At 29.5% G+C, this 19,818-nt stretch overlaps 2 protein-coding genes and 1 long non-coding RNA gene across 17 annotated transcripts; 2 read left to right on the top strand and 1 right to left on the bottom strand.

The window, feature by feature from the left end:
• Positions 1-645: 645 nt before the first annotated feature.
• On the top strand, positions 646-2,910 carry eIF1 (eukaryotic translation initiation factor eIF1). The gene is made up of 3 exons (XM_012288866.2): positions 646-821; positions 1,049-1,206; positions 2,084-2,910. Exons 1-3 carry the CDS (start codon positions 794-796, stop codon positions 2,228-2,230), a joined length of 333 nt encoding a protein of 110 aa, XP_012144256.1. The 5' UTR covers positions 646-793; the 3' UTR covers positions 2,231-2,910.
• A 911-nt stretch (positions 2,911-3,821) lies between these two features.
• Positions 3,822-15,450, top strand: Larp4B (La-related protein 4B). Of its 15 annotated transcripts, none has more exons than XM_076539900.1 (12): positions 3,837-3,940; positions 4,036-4,192; positions 5,244-5,333; positions 5,772-6,138; positions 6,286-6,535; positions 6,657-6,797; positions 7,062-7,286; positions 7,398-7,543; positions 7,795-8,640; positions 11,298-11,499; positions 11,707-11,810; positions 11,910-15,450. In XM_076539900.1, the coding sequence occupies exons 2-11, from the start codon at positions 4,177-4,179 to the stop codon at positions 11,800-11,802; spliced, it is 2,379 nt and encodes a 792-aa protein (XP_076396015.1). In that variant the 5' UTR covers positions 3,837-3,940; positions 4,036-4,176; the 3' UTR covers positions 11,803-11,810; positions 11,910-15,450. The 15 variants fall into 15 exon arrangements, 12 of the variants coding, with proteins under 12 accessions (XP_012144251.1, XP_076396015.1, XP_076396017.1 ...); XR_001096428.2 differs by having other exon boundaries at positions 3,851-4,192; positions 11,910-12,195; positions 12,274-15,450; XM_076539902.1 differs by having other exon boundaries at positions 3,851-4,183.
• LOC105662925 (uncharacterized) lies at positions 14,115-19,526 on the bottom strand. Its single transcript, XR_013040533.1, has 2 exons — positions 19,335-19,526; positions 14,115-18,875 (listed from the first exon to the last, which is right to left on the bottom strand). It is a non-coding gene; the product is annotated as an uncharacterized LOC105662925 (long non-coding RNA).
• Positions 19,527-19,818: the final 292 nt, after the last annotated feature.

Below are 19,818 nucleotides of genomic sequence, written 5' to 3'. Positions count from 1 at the left end.
ACATGTCTAACATGACAAACTCTCATTCATTCTGCGCATGTTATCTCTGTTCTATTCAATATACAATGTAGTCTATGGAAAAGCACATGCGCTTTTGTGATAAACTTGATATTAAAAGTATATACTCAGTGGCTAAAAATTTCATGATTTCTAATTCTTATCGATAGCAGAATATTTCGTTCATTAGGCCGAATACATTTTTGTTGGTATACATATATTATATGACATATTAAAAGAATGAAATATAATATTTATATTATTTTGTATGCACATATGTACATTTACTCCATCATTAGGTTTTCATTATTCGTTTATTTTCACCGCCACGTATATGATCACGAAAGTAAAAATAAATATAGATGAACTTCGAGAACTATTAATTTGTTTGAATTGTTCTATAGTTATTGTATTTTCTCGTGAACTTAGGTATGATATTCATTTCATGTCGAAAATGTATGTAAAGAGGAGGGGATTCTTTTTATTTATATAAGCTGTTAATACAATTTACATTTACAATATTAATAATAACAAACAGATAACCAATTAAACGATGCAACATTTGTTTCATGTAAATGCAGCTTATGAAACCGACAGTGCGCATGCGTAACCCCACCCACTGTTCATGACAAATGCAACTTTTACTTCCGGTTAAGTTCAGCCTCTGCATAAGGTTTTTTGGATTTACCAGTATTCTTGCGTGGTGCTTCTGTTATCCTACGTCATCCGTGAATTTTCTCAGCTGCATTTGCACTTTGCAATTCTATATCTTCCAGGGATATATTTTGTTTGTCGTATGTCCATCCAGAATCTCAACACATTCGGTGAGTATTATATTTTCTATTTTGCAGTTGATCATATTCTCGAAGATAGTTTTACCAAAATGGCGATGGCGTCTTTCGCTTGCATCATAGTACGCAATTAACGTTTTAAATCGTATTCTTTTTCTCGTTATAGATGAGTCATACGTTTTAAGAGAAAATCTACTGTGCAAATGTAAAATCGAACGAATTCGGATATCATGTGAATTATTTTGTGTTCTTTTTTTTAGACCCCTTTGCAGATGCAATCAAGGGTTCAGATGATGATGTCCAAGACGGTCTTGTGCATATAAGGATCCAACAACGAAATGGTCGTAAGACCTTAACAACAGTGCAAGGGCTTTCATCTGAATATGACTTGAAGAAAATAGTGAGAGCATGTAAAAAGGTAACAAAGTTGTAATTGTTATACGAATTTTGTGTGTTGAATATTTTGTCAGTGTCAGATACTATGCTAAAAATAGAACTGATGCAAACAACTACCTAGCATAAAATATGAATGACTTTAAAAACAAATTGCAATTACTATACACAACATACATTTTCTAAATAAATATAATTAATCAATTTATCTTTTATTAACATTTTTGTGTTCTTCACATAGGAGTGAAATACTGTGTGTGTCATACTTAAGTGTATACACACAAAATTTCGCAATGTTTTCAATTTAAATATATAATTTTGTAGATAATTGTATTTATAAAAGTATTTTACAAATTTAATACTTTTTGAAGAAATTTTAGAGTTTCATCTGTGTATGTGACATGTGCGCACGCGCGCGCGTGTAATTTGACATACATGAGATGATTTGACATACATAGATGATTTTTTACATTTTATTGTAGTAGATTTTGAACAATATATTAATTATAATTACTGCATGTTTACATAAATACAAGTAGACATTAAATATATATTTAAAGTACAAAAATTTTACAGAAAAGATCTGCACAAATTTTTTTTATTGAAAATTATGGCTCTTATTTTGTGAGGGTGTATATATTAAAAATTATTATGTCCTATTTACATGTTTACATAATTTACAGACATAATATATATATTTGTAAATACTACTTTTTGATCTCTTTTTATCATTTTCTTTTTTTATTCTTCTACTTATTAATAAAAGATTATACAAAAATACTGAACTTCGAAATTGGAACTATCAATGTGACTATATTATTTCTTTGTTTAAGTATCCATAATCAGTGAAGGAATAATAAATATAAGTAAGTTAAGTTATAACAGGAAATTTGTATTTCTAGGAGTTCGCCTGCAATGGGACAGTAATCGAGCACCCAGAGTACGGGGAGGTGTTGCAGCTGCAGGGGGACCAGCGAGAAAATATATGCCAGTGGCTAACAAAGTCAGGTCTGGCCAAACCTGACCAATTGAAAGTCCATGGTTTTTAACCAGCAAACACCCATGCCACTATCTAAGAACACTCCACCTTCATCAACACCTTATCATCTTAAATTATCTGTATCAGTCACTAATACTTGTTGATACATCGTGAGATATCCTATTATATACACATATATATTTCAATAAAAAATATATAACAGTAACGATATAGGCACAATATTCTAATCAGACATTTGTAAGGTTGTAGGAAGCAATATTTTGCAGCCTTATGATAGATAATTCACTAAACTCATCACATTTTAAAGTAGTAGTGATAATTAATTAGTAATTTGAGAAAATACGTATACAAGGAATAGATACAAATAGTAACGGATGGCTCTTCTTTTTCGGATTAGGTAGCATGTATCTCGGCGCTATAGACGTGTTCAGAGAAACATTGAAAAGAATTTATTTAGACTCCAGATTGATTTATTTGTGTGTAATGCTGAATGCTTTGTTTTGTTTATATAGTAAGGTGAATGAGCCTGGTTTTTACATTGTCATTTCCAAGTTTTGTGCCTTTGATTCCACATTGATTGTATTATTTATTGAAAGAATCATGTTTTATTGTAATGGATTTATTTTGAGGGAGAATTGCCAATTTTTTCCTTTTTAAAACAGTATTGATAACAGATCAATTGTTTTCGATAAAATGTGGCTGTTCTAAATAAATGGTAATTCACCACTATTGTGACTTATTTTTTCTACTACCTTTTTATATAATAATATTTACTAAACAAAAAGATACAGTGTACTGTTTAAGTTGATGTTATGAAGAAAAGAATATCTGTTAATAAAATATCTTTGTTCTGTATATGAGAACTTGCATATAAGTAGAAGTAATTTTTGAAATAATGGTATAGTTAAGTATTTAAGTACATTATTAGTTCTTAAAGCAATTAACGTATTACCATTTTTTATTGTTTTTCATTTGTTTTGTATTCGTATATGTGAGTAATAGGTATTTTTTAATAGTAAATACATTTTCATTTCTGCGAACATAGTATATTTGTTGCTTTTGTTGCCAAAATACTGATTTACATACTTATATCTGTATCTTTAGATATTAATGTTCATATGCATAAATATAACTTTGGTATATAACCGGATTGAATTTTGATGAAACGAATTAAGGTTCAAAATTCCAAAGTCCCAACATATTACCGTCATTATCTCGCAAATGAAACATTTATCTTCAGTTCCGCATTTTGAGGGAACAGGGAGGGGCGGTCATTTGCCTAAATTTCCAATTTTTTAAATATTTTTTAAATAAGAAATTTAGGAATCTAGAAATTCTTGAATTGCAAACACGTGGCGATGTATAATGGGACGTATGATTTACTATAGTCATTTTCAATAATATCGATTTTTAGTGTGGGCCCTACAAACTGTGGCGACAGCTGTTTTGAAATTCCAAAGCCAAAGTTGTAAAATTTCAGTCCAAGGTTTAAAAATCTCAAAGTATCGAAATTCCAAAGTCCCGAAGTTACGAAATGTGAAATTCCCAAAAGCTGTCACACCAAGAATCACCGGAACGAACGTTTTAAAAAAAATTTAAACTTACCGGGCACAAGTCGTGGTAATTTAACCGCCAGATACCACTATAGTCGGGCTACATACTTACGACCCACAATGCATCGAGCTACGGCATGTGCCTTTCTGTGTCGGCCATTTTGTAGTTTCCTTGAGAAATTGTGTTGAGTTGATTCATCTTCTTGGTAAGAATTTTATACAATTCTACAACGGCGCGACTCACATTGATCCAAATGATGTAGAGGATTGAGGGCAGATGCTTATGGCTAACTATTCATAGCTTGAGAACGAGGAATAAGGTTGAGTTTTTTGCGCACAACCGTGTGCGCTCACGGTACTTACACCCGAAGAACGAGACAGTAAACGAAGCTGCGGAGAACACCTATTGATAAAGGCACATGGAATCCGGGATTGTTTCGGGATGAATGGTGATTTCGGTAACGATATTCGATACGCATAAGTGTACTGTCCAAGTGGTTGTCACCAAATCTGCGTGCGTGAACGTGTTGGCCCGGCCAACGTCTCGCTCTATATTTGGCTAATCGCATCCAACATATTGCATATCTTGCCTTTTCAAAATTTTTACTTTTCATGCCGTAACCTTTCTCAAAGAACTATATCAGAAGGATACAATGTGACGTTTAAGTGTGAATGCTTGACGATTACACATTGATACTGAACGAGAGCAAATCTTAGCATGTGGCACGGTTTGTACGATCAACATTCAGTTTAATTTCAAGCGGTATCAGTGAAATATCTCGTTTTTACATTATCATTTTAAATTCTACACCGTTTTTACGTGTTTCGATCAGTGTTACTTGAAACAGCTATTTCAAGAGGATAGAAAAAAAGCTGCAACTCTATTTTTGTATTATACTCTTTCGTGGTTCACGAAGATTTTCGTGTAAATAAATTTATATAATTTAAATACGCGTACATATATGCATTGAGCACGCACATATACGTCCGCGAGCGCGCGCGCATATACACGTACGCATACATATACACATCGTGCATACGGCTATGTGTTATTGAACATGACACGCGCGCGCGCATCATACGTGCGATACATACACATGCAGAACTGGTGCGTGTACGTTCATGTTCTCTATGTATGCGTGTATGAGTATATATATAGATACTGCAAATGTATTACATCAGACTGATATTTTGCATAGTACATATTGTTAATCATATTTCTACAAAATACAATTCTAGGAAGATCTCATAACATTAAGAGTTTAATATTCACATTTTTAAGTTGAATAGTTTATATTTCATTTAATAGAGATGTCAGGTGATCAGTACATATTGTCAATACAATATTGTCAATGTTTCAGTATTGTTAATAACTATTCAGACATTGACATAGTGAAACCTCAATCGATCGTTTCCAAAATAATCATTTTCCTGTATGTATCATTTATTCATCTAGTCACTAGTAATCCAATCCTAAATCTTATGTTCCCATATCTATGGTTTTTCCAGATTATCATTCAGTTCAGTCAGTTCCTTCAGAAACGATGGATCGAGATTCCACTATAATATATATTGATTGTCTGAGGTTTCAACATAAAGGTGATAAATTTATGAGCTTTATGTATTGTTATAACTAATTTATATAATTGTAAAATAGTACAATGCAGTCTTAGTTAATATCATGAAAAACAATGTGGTCAATTAACTCGTAGACTAATCAAGAGATCATTTTTTAAAATTCTTACTTTATTCGATTATTCATTATGTCTTAATACAATATAAATTACAGAATGAAGTTATTAGGAAATATAATAAAATATTTCTGATATAGATTAATTATCTTGTAGTCAATTATTTAACAAGGTATAAGTAATTTTATTGTTATTCTATTTTTAAATTTTGTAAATGTATTAAACTTCTAAAGTTATACGTTACATGTTTTAACATGTAAGTATAATATGTATCGGATATTAGCTGTGTTTGTAGGGTATTATAATATAAAGGGTTGTTGTTAATTACACTTTGTATTCTTTATAGGGTACGTGTACATGAATGGGGACATTGGGAAGCTCCCACCAGGGGCGGTGTATCCAGCCACCCCTGAACCATTGGGTTCTGTTGGGGGTGCAATTGGAAATACTGCATCCAATTTGGAATATAACATCATGAACGGCGTTCCAAGTGGAAATGAATTGATTTTGGAGGCGAGCGTTGGTAGTCTAGAGCCTTCGCCGCAGCATGCTATAGGTATAGGAGGTGCTGCAGGTTATGGTCCAGTGGATGTTGCTGCTTTAGGTGATGTGCCAAATCAACCTGCACCAATGGCTGATTTATCAACTCCTGGTATACCTTTGGAACAACTTAAACAGATGCTCTCTTCGCAACTTGAATATTATTTCTCCAGGTAATATTAATATAATTAGACTGCAGATATACATTGAAATCTCCAAACTATATATAAATTATGCAGTTTATGTTGGTATAATTTATTATACTTTTATTTTACTGAAGTAACTTGCATTTTATTACACCTTATTTTCTTATATTTTAGAGAAAATTTAGCTAACGATACATATTTATTATCACAAATGGATAATGATCAATATGTACCAATATGGACAGTAGCAAATTTTAATCAAGTCAAAAAATTAACGAAGGATATAAAACTTATAACGGAGGTTTTGAGAGAATCTCCGAATGTGCAAGTTGATGAAGAAGGGCAAAAAGTAAGACCTAATCATAAACGATGCATTGTGATTCTTCGTGAAATACCAGATAATACGCCACTAGAAGATGTAAAGGTGAAGAAATACATGATACTAACAGTACAAGAACACACAATATCAATCAAATATTTTAATAACAATAATCACTTTTTTTTTTATTCATTTTACATTAATAGAATGGAATTTCTTATTATAGAATTTATTCTCTGGAGAAGGATGTCCAAGGTTTATTTCATGTGAATTTGCCCATAATAGTTCTTGGTATGTAACATTTGAATCTGACGAAGATGCTCAAAAGGCCTATAGGTTTTTACGTGAAGAAGTTCGGGAATTTCAGGTAATGTTTTCCTCTTAATATAAATTTTTTTATTTAGAATCATATATTAACTTAAAAAGTATTCAAAGTTCGAGTATATATAAAAATATATATTATGTACGTGATTCGTACAAAATCATGCATATATTATAGAGTGCATTAAATGTTTATAAAGTTATGTCTTGTAGTATTTAGGTTAATATATTCATATCAATTATACATTGAGGTTCAAAATAATTATATTTGATAACATTTAACATTAGTATTTCATTATTTATAATTTAGGGAAAGCCAATAATGGCAAGAATTAAAGCTAAACCAATGAATAGGCTACCAATACCAGCAGTTGCTGGTGTAAGTGGTATTAAAAATGGTTATAGAACACCACCGCCTCCGCCTGTCTATGATCCAAATAGTTATACAGCTGGACAGCAACGGTTCCTTTATACAAATGGTACTACTATGCCACAAACTACTATGCCGCCATATGCCAATCAGGTTCATGTATTTGTAAGTACATTTTTTTCTTATATTCGTAAAAAGTGTAACTGACTAGATTTTTGGATATTGAAATTCATAAATTTATGTACATCAGTTTATTAGTTTCAAATATCTTTGTAGCATCAGCCATTTTATCCTGCTGGAATGATGCCTTGGGGACCTGCAAGTCCTGCTTATTTTGATATGTCAAGTGTTTTCACAATGAACGGTATTACACCACACAACACGTTTAAACCACACAATACGAGATACAATCCACGTCACAGGTATGTAATTAATATTATATAATTATTTTCAATAATGTAGAGCTGTATTAAATATTTTTGTCACTGAAATTGCATATTTAATTTTGCACCATATTATTTAATAAAGATTTATATATCTTTTTAATAGAAAATTAAGATATTAGTTTAACTTTGAACAGCTTCAGCTGTATTATTTATTAATATTATTATGTTACTTGTTAATATTATTAGTGATTGATTTGTGTATGTACATATGTATGCATTTAATATAGAAATAAACAAAGAAATGGACCCGAAAGACCAGGATTGATGGATAGCGGAGGCAACATGGTACCGATGGGGCGTACCTCTCATCCGCCTATAAGCGGAGCACCAATATCTTTAGGAGCAACAGTTCCGACTTTTACTTCGAGCTTACCTACGGTGAAGCCAACTTCTTCTTCCTATCAAACCGGCACAAAGTTCCATTCCTCACATACAACCGTAGCACCTGGAGAGGCCCAGTACAATAGCAGCCACTCTAAAGGATCCCAGGAAAATGACGCTCAAACTCTGGATTCTGGAGTTCAATTTCCGCGTCATCGTATGCACCGTAGGATCAAAGATCAAGAGTCATTGTCAAAGGCTAACAATAGCCCTTTACCATCAATCAGAGAGTCTACCCCGGCCAGTAATAATAACACACAATGTAACCGAGGGGCACAATTCGATTTGGAAGCTTCTGCTTTCCCTCCTCTTCCTGGCCTAGATGCAGATATTGCAAAATCCCATAATGCTTCGGTAGAGACTGTTGGTACCGATTGTACGCAATCGCAGAATAGGCTTTCAGACGTAGTTAAAGGTACCGCAAAATTGAAAAGCGTTAAAGATAAAGAATCTGCAGGAACATCGCAACAATATCATCAACAACCAACAAGTAACAGCAGTAGGTCTGCGAGTCCAGGATCAAGTGCTGGTGGTCATGCTGGTTCGTTAGAGGCTCCAACTGGTTCTGGCAGTACATCAGCTACTCCCGTTGCATCTACAAATGTCAGCTCTAATGCTTCTGTTAGCAACAATGACTCCACAGACATCGCTCTCAGCACCATCACCCTCACTCCCCCGTCATCTCCTGATAAGTGAGTGTGCTTTCTTCTTATACATACATACATACACACATACATATATACATACATACATCATTTATTCAAATGTACATGCGTACATGACACGCGCGCGTACAAACACACACAGACACACACTACAAACAATCGTGCACAAGTACATAAGTACATACGTATACGTGTACATTCAGCATGAATACATGTATATATGTATTTGCATATATATGTAGTACATGAATACAATACATATATGTATATATGTCTGTACATGTACATACATTTTCTGTGTATGTGCATGTGTGTAGTAGGAAGTATATTCTATATTTTTATTATAAAAGCAGATTTGAAAAAGTATTGCTTATTATATACTGTTGTTAAAACTCTCTAATTGCTTCTTATCATATATTGCATATACTATGTACATATGTATAAATACATACAAATATATACATGCATATGACACGCGCGCACATACACACAAATACATCAGAATGATTTATGTGCAGGCAGTCGTATGAAGCCTGAAAAGATTGCTAAGCTGTGTTTGATAGTGTTGGCTGCATTATATGCGTGCTATGCTCTGTATGGTGGATGTATATTAGTGAAATTCGTGTAGTCCACCTATATTTTTATATCATCTATAAGAAGGAAAGGGAAAGTAGTTTTCCATGGTAGTATATTAGGTTCAGTAGATATTATGTTCTTTTTAGTATGGTATTATAGTAATGTTAAAGTTTATGCTTATTCATTAATTCATAAATAAGATCGATGAAGATAATAAAGTAATTATACTGATAAAATAAAATAAAAATAATGAACATTAAAATACATATTTTTAGTTTTGGAAGATAGTAATTTTATGTTATGTTAATGACAAATAGTCTATATATTATTTTTTAATTTGTTAATTACTGAACAAGTATATTAATAAAAGATACCAAACATATTTTACAACTATTCTATTCTATTCTTATTAATATTCGTAGGATGTCTTTTTAATGGTATAAGTTGTTGAATTTTAAGTATCTTCACAACTGATTTATCCCAATTAGCATTAATATACGTGTATACGCAAATTTGGAAATTTTATAAAAAAAATTTGCTGGTTGTGCTTTAATCATTGAACTTTCCCTTTCTTAATTACATTATACTCATATGTAAAGCAGTAAGAAATAGGTGTAACTTTCCTAAATTTACCATTATTTTATTATCTATGGTGGTTAATTTTGTAGGCGTGCTCAGTTGTTCCAATTTGCCATTTATTTCTATTCATTGCTATCTTTTTCTGTCGAGTGTAAAGTTGTCTAATATTGTTTGGAATGCCTCGCTAGTATGATTCTTTTACTGAAGAGTAGGTTTTTTTTGGGATAAGAGCTGGTGCTCCACTCGATAAAAGAGCAAGTTTTAAAGTGTAAAATGCTCAAAATCGAGGTATTCAATTGATACTAGGTAGTCAGAAGTTTTATCATTCTTCTATGGTGATTAAATATGACAAAGTGTTGCAATGTGTATGTATGCAAAGGATGTATGCAGTACTTTGTGGTAGCACAATTTATAAAATAATTCTTGCCTGTAATACTGTGGCAAATGAACAATACATATGGACTATTATATTATTCAGGGTTCTTCAATATATGATTTATTATTATTAATATTATTATTTTATCACTGTCATCATTATTATCATTACCATTATTATCATTCTCATTGTCATAACTCTTTCCACTATTAATACTACTAATACCAGTGTTATTACCATCATTTCCTTTTACACTGTTGCTACCATTAATAGTACACTTATCATTAATATCATTTTTATAAAAATTTTTGTTCTTGTTGGTACCGTTGTCAGCGTCGTTGATTCTGACATAATCACTTCCGCTCGTGTTACCATGATAGTTATTATAAATATCATTGCCATCAGTGATTAAGGTTAGTTTTATTATTGCTACTAGTGATATTACTACTTTAATTATCACTGTTGTTGCTACCCTGTTATTACTACTACTACTACCACCACCACTATCATCACTACTATTATTGCTATTACTACTATTGCTGCTTCTTCTACTATTGCTATTGTTACCTATATTGATACTATTTCTTTATTTATTATTATGATTACCATTATCACTATCATCATTTCTATAGTCTTAATCATCACTATTGTCATATGATTATTATTATCATTGCTATTACCATTATGAGCATCATCATTATTACCACTATTATTACTATTACTATAACTATTATTATTATTATTACTACTATTACTATAATTATAATATTACGTTATATTATATTATATCATATTACAATTATTAATTGTTTATTTTCAAGTTACTGTTAAAGGCATTTCAATTAAAATCTTAATTTTTAATACAAAGTTAAGCTGTAATATTTGGCACATGAATATAATAAAAATCATGGTTCATTATTAATTGATGACTATAGATTCATTGTCAGTGGAAGTAAATAAATGATGTGTATACTGGTTTGTTAAATAAGTGTTGCAATCTTGCAAGACCCGTTCCCTTTAACTATGTAGCGATTTTGAATGGAAATGTATATAATAGTGGCTGTCTTATATTTGTGCATGGTATTTTAAGGTGCACAGTTGTAATTATTTAATATGTATTCAATATATGTCTATTATAATTATGCACGTTCAGGTTTAGTCCTTTATTATTGAAATGCACCGCTGACAGATCTGTAAAGACTGACGATTCAAACATGGTGAATGGAGTGGACGAGGCTGTTTCAAATGCACACACAGCGGAAGATTCTGAACAAGTATCTAGGTGTGAATGTAATTCCTCTACTGCCTCACAAAATTCCCAGTCACAAGCGGGAGTGACTTCTACTTTTCCTGTAGTAAGTACACTTTCTTCTTCAAGTAATAATTTGTATTGTTGTAAAAATTATATTTGCCATTGATTTTAACAAGTCTATACACATATTTTATTCACTTTCTTTAGATATCAATGCAGTATTAATACATTACATTTAGCGTTTTGAAAATTTTGGACAATTTAAAATAAAAAGAAAGCTTAACTAAATCTTTTTTTGTTTTTACTTTAGGATCTTCTGAAGCCGAGCTATGCCCAAGTAGCACAGCACTGTCGTGAACTACCTTGTACAAAGCATAAAACAGATGAAAGGGATGGAAATGTGTAAATCAATATGTAAGTAAATATTATTGATGTTACTTTTTTTTTGGATAAGTAAGCAGAATTGAACTAATGAGTAGAATTAAAAATGTAGTGAACTAAGCAACTTTACAGATACTACCACAATGAATTTCAATATTTAGCTGTTATTCTTCATCTGGATTATATGGATTATGTACCACTGCTTTTATCCTGCACTGGATATAGTGGGTATGAAGAAAACTTTTTACATTGTACAGTGACTTCGCCTACAATGAATGTGGTATCAATTAACTATGAATCATAAAGAATTGTTTGAAGAAACTCTAATTCGCTGCATATTTAAAAAAATATGTTTGCTGGCAGGATAATACATTGTGTAGAAGAGTATTGTTATTGCTTTGGTTCTGTGATTTTGGAGGTACATATTTGTTAGCTTGTAAAAATGTTAAACTAAGGTATTAATCTTTTAATTCCTTTCTCCTCTCCCTTTTCATAGCACAGGGCCGTAACTGGGAAATGTTTATCTTTGTGCCAAAACCTTGCTATGCGCGTACAGCTTAATGAATGTTCAGAATGCAACGAAATTTATTCTCAAACAGAATTCTGATTTATTCAATTGAAAAAGAGAATGTAATTTTTAAAGCAGATAAATGTTAAGAATATTTATTAAAAGGAAAAAAAAAATTAAGTTTTGTTTCTCATAATTTTTTTATATATATATCATTACAAGTATTTATAGGCAAGTTTTGCATAATTTCCAGAATATTAATGACAGTTACACTAAATAACGTAAAACTATAAACAATTAATGTACAAATTAAATATTTGCTATATTGTTTGAATTATAGTTTTTATGAAAGAAAGGAAGAATCAAAATGAGGGAAAAACAAAAAAAGTGCTTTACATACAAGGTATTACTTATGATCTTACTGTTATTGTCTAAAGCGGTGTATACTGGATCTTCTTTAACATTAACAGTAGAAATATAATTATTACAATCTAATGTAGCTATTAAATTTATACTAGTAATATAATTGAAGCATTATTATATTATCGTTTATTGTCACATCGTAATTATAACATTTTATTATTGTTTTATAATTAACAATAATAAAATATTGGTATAGTTATAATTTACAGGAATATTACTTTTCATTTAAACCAAACACGAATAGATATTGGTTTGTTATATTTTCTTTATTACTTAATAATTAATATTTTCTACGATAAAACTTATTATTAACGAATATATTAGACTTATCAAGAATGTTAAAAAATTGAAGAATGTCATTTCACAAGAATGTAATCATTATATTGTAAAACAAAGATATAAATTTGGTATACTTACTATGAAATTATTGATAGTTTTTAAGACATAGTACATACATGATAAAGCGAAAAATATAATACAGGAACATTAAATTAGGATATTTATATATCTCGAAAATATAACATTCCATATTGCCTCAAATACATTCTAGTCTCTGCTAGAAGCTTTAAAAATTTGTATTCCAGGTGAATCAGAAATAATAAAATAAACTACTTGTTATTGATATTCTGGAAATGATACCAAACAGATTTTAGTTTTGCGTTCGTCTCAAGTTGAAAGAAAAAAATGATAATTGTTATGACATATTTAGGCACCTATTTACGGCACTGACTTTTCTTTTTAATATTACTGTTACACAAGATAACATACAATTTAGGATTATGCTTTGGCAAGTAATAATAAGAGTTGTCAGAAAATATGGTCTTTGAGCACACATTTAAGTGCCTCAAAACGTTGTGTATATTACAGGAGCTTGGCTTTAGATGTTATATAATTACATGTACCTATACATTGTAGCAAAAGAACGCATATAATATATTTGTTACTAATATGCGTACAGAAATTGAAATAATGAATATTGAACGAAGAAAAAACCAATCTTCTGAACTACAAAATAATTACCAATACGTATAATTATACTTTACATTTATGATACTGCCTTTTAATTTTTTCTTTTTTATATATCTGAAATGATTAATCGTGATGTTGAATATACAGAAAGAATTTGTTATCAACTGTAAATGCATTAAGATATTAATTATTTCAGTTTAAATCGTGGTGCTGTAAAACATTTTGCTTTAGCCTCAGTCCTGTAGCACAACTTACATTAATTGTATCTCGATGATACATTTCAAATTTGGTGTAATGCCGTTGATTACATCAAGGAATAAGTACGGTATATTTAAGATACATACATAAATATCTTTTTATTAGTAAATTCACTTGTTTGGAAAATAATATTTTAATATTGTTTTTTTATTTTGCACAGTTTTGCTATTTGATTTTCGTTTCCTTTTTTTTTTTTAATTTTTTTTTTATTTTGAATTAAGAAGATTATTTTAAAGAGAAATACTACTAATGAAATCTTCAATAAGTTTAACGTAGTAGCGTGTTGCAAAAATGAAATGAATTTTAAGACCAGAAATTTTCTGTTATTTTTCTTTTAAATTCACATTTTTTGATATCTCATTAAACGTGACAATAATGTAACAGTATTTAATTTCAATTACATCAATAATAAAATTCGTGGTTGGTATTTGTATAAAAAAAAGAAAAATCGCTTCTAAAATGATAAGTCATGTGTATAGCATTTTTCGCCCAACTGTATGTTGGATCTTTTTTAATTCTATGTATATTTTTAATATCATTGAATAATCAAATGAGAAACGTTTCAACGTAATTTTTCTGTTTGGTTCATTCGTATTTGTATACTAACGTGAATTTACTGATAAAAATATTTATATAAATACGAAAAATACACGCATATATATATACATAAAAATTGGATAAGCATTAACATTTCTTGATAATGGAATTTTAGAGAACGTAAACGATGTTAAAGTGATTTGTCTTACTTTATGCGTTACCCTATAAATTATGTATAGCTAATTATGTGTATGCTTTGAATATTCGTTTTAATTATTGCTACGGATTATATGTAAAAAAAATTGAAAGTTGATTCCTCTCTATACATTGTCTTTACTAAATGTATGGAACTTAATGTAAGAAACGCTAAACTGTTGGTATATTATTATACCTGTACAATACAAAGTGAGAAGATACGCCAATACCTTGGATCGCAATGATCATGCACGTATTGTTGAGGATGATAATTGACAGCGATTAATAAAAAGAACTATCTAAAAATATTTAGTTTGTAATGCTGAGGTAAACTAAATAGAACTTTCTTAAGGCTTTAAATAGAAAGAACGTTGAGATAGTAAAAGTTTTTGTGCTGGCAAATTTTATTAAATTAGAGTATATGATTATTTGATGGTGAAACGATTCCAAATGGTCCAGGGTAAGGGTAGTATTACTGGGATAAAATTGTGATTGGAATGTGTGGAAAAAGGTATATTAGAAGTTTGTTCTTTTTTTAATAATCTCGTCACAAAAATCGTGGCTGATAAACTTACGTTAATTCATGCATCAGAATAAACTGTGATTAGATTAAAGTCCAACAGAAATACAATGTATAATGTAACTCCGTTTCATAGGCTGCAGGCCTAGAAAGTCTGATTTTTTAACTACTACGAAAAAATACTTGTGTATTATATGATCTATGACGTTTGTTTATTACTATGTAAAGTGACAAATTTCAAAATTAAACATTAATTACTGTTATTGGTTTTGCTTTTACTTTAACAACTTTAAATCTCATATTATTTATCTGATTAATTTTTGAAGAATTACACTTTTCCGTTCGTTAGAGATTGACGTAGACGCAATTTAGATAAAATATGGCCTAGTGTTGCAAATTAGAAGAAACTAATTTCAATAAATATGGCGAAAATTGATATATTTAAATAGATGTGAAGAAAGAACCATTTCTGTATGTAATTTTATTCAGGGCATAAAGAAACTGCCAATATCTTTAAAATAAGAGACTGACAGTATCTTTGTACATGAGGCAGGAAAGTTTAATTAAAATCGTGAAACCGACTAAATACTGTTCTACAAAACAAAAGAGAGAAAAATTGTTTGTGCATATAAGATTGAGTATGAAGGCTTTGTACATTACAAGGAATCAAATCAAATTATACACATTTCATATTATCTATTGATTATAATTCAGGTACATCAAACATTACCTCACTAATAGTGTTACATTGAAATCAAGTGAATAGTAAATTACATACTTTCTGATTGCAAGTTTTGTAAACATCTTATTTGGTGCATATCTCATTATGAGACGGTTGCAAAGAAAAAAATGAGTTTTACTCATTGTTAATACTAGTTAGAAAGTAAACTTTAAAAATTAACATTATTTTGTAAAATACGATATCCCTAACAAATAATAATGTATAATTATACTGCATAGTTCGAAACTTTATCGTCTTCCCTTATTATCTTACGTTATAATATTTCATACATTGCTTTTAGAACTTAACAATATGTATAGCGAAGTCTCACTATATGACCCTGAAGGGCTGTTAGTACATTTGCTTAACAAGCCATATAAATGAGAGTTATATAACGAGACTACGCTGTAATAAGTTTTTTGTTTCTATAATTTAAAAGATTATGTTTCTAGAAAAAGGCAAAATATGATTATTCAAAACAATACACTTTTGTTTATTTTGTCTAAAGGTATAATTTCTGTCATATGAAAGATACTATTACATGTTGCGTAATATTCAATCATTTGTCAATTTTATTTTAACTGAATAAAAGTCTGTAGCAAAGAGACAAAATTTATATAATTCTAATGTAACTTCATTAACAAAAATAAATAAATATTCTATTCCGTATTTTGTTGAAAGTGGAAAGATTTATTTTGATTCAGAAGCTCTATGTTTGTAGGAACCACCAGGCGTACAATAAAATAAATTATTTGTAAATATTAAACTCATGATTATTAAATGAAAATATAATCTTTAGTATTGAGTTGTACTTTAAACGATTATGTATTTAAGATATATGAAATATTTTAAGCTAAACATATATATTGTATTGAATATATTTACATTTTTCACAAGGATGAACATTTTTCTGTTTAAGCGTTGAAATTTTGTTGAAAAGTTTCTGCATTATTTTATCGCACAAGTGTAGTATTAATGACTTAATTGTTAGTAACTTTTTTAACGGTTTCATGTAAAACACAAAATGTACAGAAATAACAAAATAATGCTACTGAAATATTTGTAACTACTACACCGACCATTTTTGCAGACAAGTATCGAATAAACTATAATTAAATGCATCGTTATTATCATGATGTTAAAAAGGACGACAAAGATTTTGTTATACACATATATATATATTTATCAATTAATTTGGTGTTTTAACATTCCTAACTAAATTCTTATTGTTATTATTCTGCGTTCTACGAACATAACGTATGTTATGAACGTTATGTTATGTACATTTAATAGAAAACTACAATTTGTAAATAAGATTTGTTTATTATAGTGGGCACTGGACTACAATGTCTATGATAACTACATTAACAAATTTTCAAAAACTATATATGGAAATTTCATGCTAATTGTAACTGCGCATTACAAATATTTAATTATTCTTTTATAATATTATTATGAGAAAACCATGTACAAGAGTTTTACACTTATTATTATAGACTGTAACATGTGCATTTACACGTGAATTTCTATTTTGAAACTTATCATATCAAATTTAATTGTTTCAACATAAATCTTATCATGACAGATGAATTATTGTGTTCAACTTAAAGGGATTAACTAATGAAAAGAAATTATGTTACCATATAATTAAATGGAACGTTCTCATTAAAATTGTTAAAATAAACTCTTATAAATGTCAAATTATAAAAATACAAGCGATTATCTCTTGAACATGTTACTTCCTGGAATATATCTACTATTCTTCGTCAACCTTCATGTAATAAGTGTCTAATGTTAAAGGTTCTGCTTACGGCTAGTTAAGTACAGTGATTAATTTAGTTCAAAGCTATCTGTTATGAGAATTGCGTAATCGTATATACTCTGTACAATTTCAAATAACGAGTATGCGTATGCAATATTCTTAACTGATATACATACTACATGAGACAAGAGAAGTTTATCTATCAGGCACAGGAACTGAGTTGCAAAAATGTTCGTATCAAATGTGACACGAGTTACCAGCAAGATAATTACATATGCACTGTACATTTCGTCGTTTTAAAATGAATTTGTATATTTGGGTCCAAGAAAAAACCATTTACAACGTTGCTATCGTTCTTTGAAAGAAAATGCAAACAATATATCTTAATTTTTATTATAAATATTGCTCATGGTATGTTTAACTAAATTAACAAATAATATTTATGTTCAAATATTAATTTTGTAAATGGTCTACTTTTGTTTGATATGTTACAGATTCAAAGTATTGAAATTGTTTAGATTTGATGTGGACATCTGAAACAATCAATATATACTGTTAATGTTTCAGGGCTCTATTTATTGACAATACTGAAATATTGACAATAATTGATCGATCCATGAGATATTGAAAATATATATTGATCGTCTAAAATCTCCATTAAGATATAAATGCGATGAATTTTTTTCATTTTATTTTAATATGAACTGATTAGTTTGTATCGAGTAATTACACTTATAGTGTTATGATTCGAAATACTATGGATTCGTTTCAAATGATGAAGGAATGAGAAGTATTCTTATCGGTTACGTCAGTGATGGACAATTGCCCACAAGGGCTCGGACACCGATGAGTACATTAAACTCCCATTACATTGCTATGAAAATTTGAATATTGAAAAGTAAATCTGAAAATTTGTGAGTTTCATTTGGAATTTCTTCCCCTCATAGTTTGTGTGTCTGTGAACTCTTTGATGGGCACTTGATCTATCCATCACTGGGTTATATTTAATTGCTCCTGTAAACTTATGTGTTCTATATTATCATTTACATTGCGGACGATCTCGTTGTATGTTCAGTGCCTTTTAACATATATTCATATGTAATGTAAAAATCAATTGATGCTTTTGTATTTATCGATATCTTCCAATTTCCGGGTGAAAGAGTTTGCATGATTCAAAATAATCTGTCGGAAAGCTCCTATATTCCCTGCCGATTGAAACAGAGAATGTTAAAGAAAAATATGAAACTTGATTGAACGTTGGCTTGTTGCATGTAAGACATAGATATATGGAACAAGTCAAATTTAAATTAAGCGTGCGTACATATATGTATATATAGGGCATATATAAACATATATGTACGCATTATACACATATATAATTTAGCATTAGTGTGCTTGATTTGAAGTGCATAATTTTTAAAGGTACATGCATATTTTTATAAATTTCGGTATTGATACAATGGTTTGCTATATACATATATAAATATATACATATGAAAAATGTATAGTATGAACGTACGTAATTTACGATAAAAATGATACATACACATAGTTATATTCTATAAATGAAGAATATGAAAAAAGGTAAAAAGACAGAAAGCTATATGTATTAGCTATACATATTAAACTGTGACGCAGCATATAAAATTCAACTACACGCATACCTTTGTGTTTGATGTGTGAACATTTTCAATGTATCTGTAATCATATATATTTGTACATAATACACAGATTCATTTGTTGCGTCCATTATGTGGTTAGAGACTAATTTGTACATACTATAAATACACGATGAATGAATAAATAAATAAATAAACAAATAAACAAATAAATAAATGTATCTAACTTTAAAAGAATTAACATCTATATTTTTTTGTCATTTAATGTTAATTACGAATGATAATTCAACAATATAATTAATTATAAGATTATTAACTTTCGTTTGCAAATATATTTTTGTATAATTTATATTATTATAATAACATGTATCCAACAATTACTTTTGCATTTTTTTACGTTACTTGATTTGATTAAAATAAATAGAAACGAATATAGAACAATTAAAATACAAAGTAAGGTTAGGAATGGTAAGGTTAGATTAAATTATAGTTAGATCATGTTGAGATTAGGTTAGATTACGGTTAAATT

This window comes from Megachile rotundata, chromosome 14, assembly GCF_050947335.1.
Source record: "Megachile rotundata isolate GNS110a chromosome 14, iyMegRotu1, whole genome shotgun sequence".
In the NCBI taxonomy this organism is placed as follows: Eukaryota; Metazoa; Arthropoda; class Insecta; order Hymenoptera; family Megachilidae; genus Megachile; species Megachile rotundata.
This window is presented reverse-complemented; position numbering and strand designations above follow the sequence as displayed.

Excerpts from the sequence above, each read along its gene's own strand:
- eIF1 (XM_012288866.2), top strand. The coding sequence starts at position 794 with ATGTCCATCCAGAATCTCAACACATTCG. Across the intron at positions 822-1,048 it reads CCAGAATCTCAACACATTCG|ACCCCTTTGCAGATGCAATC; the intron begins GTGAGTATTATA and ends TCTTTTTTTTAG. Across the intron at positions 1,207-2,083 it reads TAGTGAGAGCATGTAAAAAG|GAGTTCGCCTGCAATGGGAC; the intron begins GTAACAAAGTTG and ends TTGTATTTCTAG.
- Larp4B (XM_076539900.1), top strand. Across the intron at positions 5,334-5,771 it reads TCTGAGGTTTCAACATAAAG|GGTACGTGTACATGAATGGG; the intron begins GTGATAAATTTA and ends TATTCTTTATAG. Across the intron at positions 6,536-6,656 it reads CGCCACTAGAAGATGTAAAG|AATTTATTCTCTGGAGAAGG; the intron begins GTGAAGAAATAC and ends TTCTTATTATAG.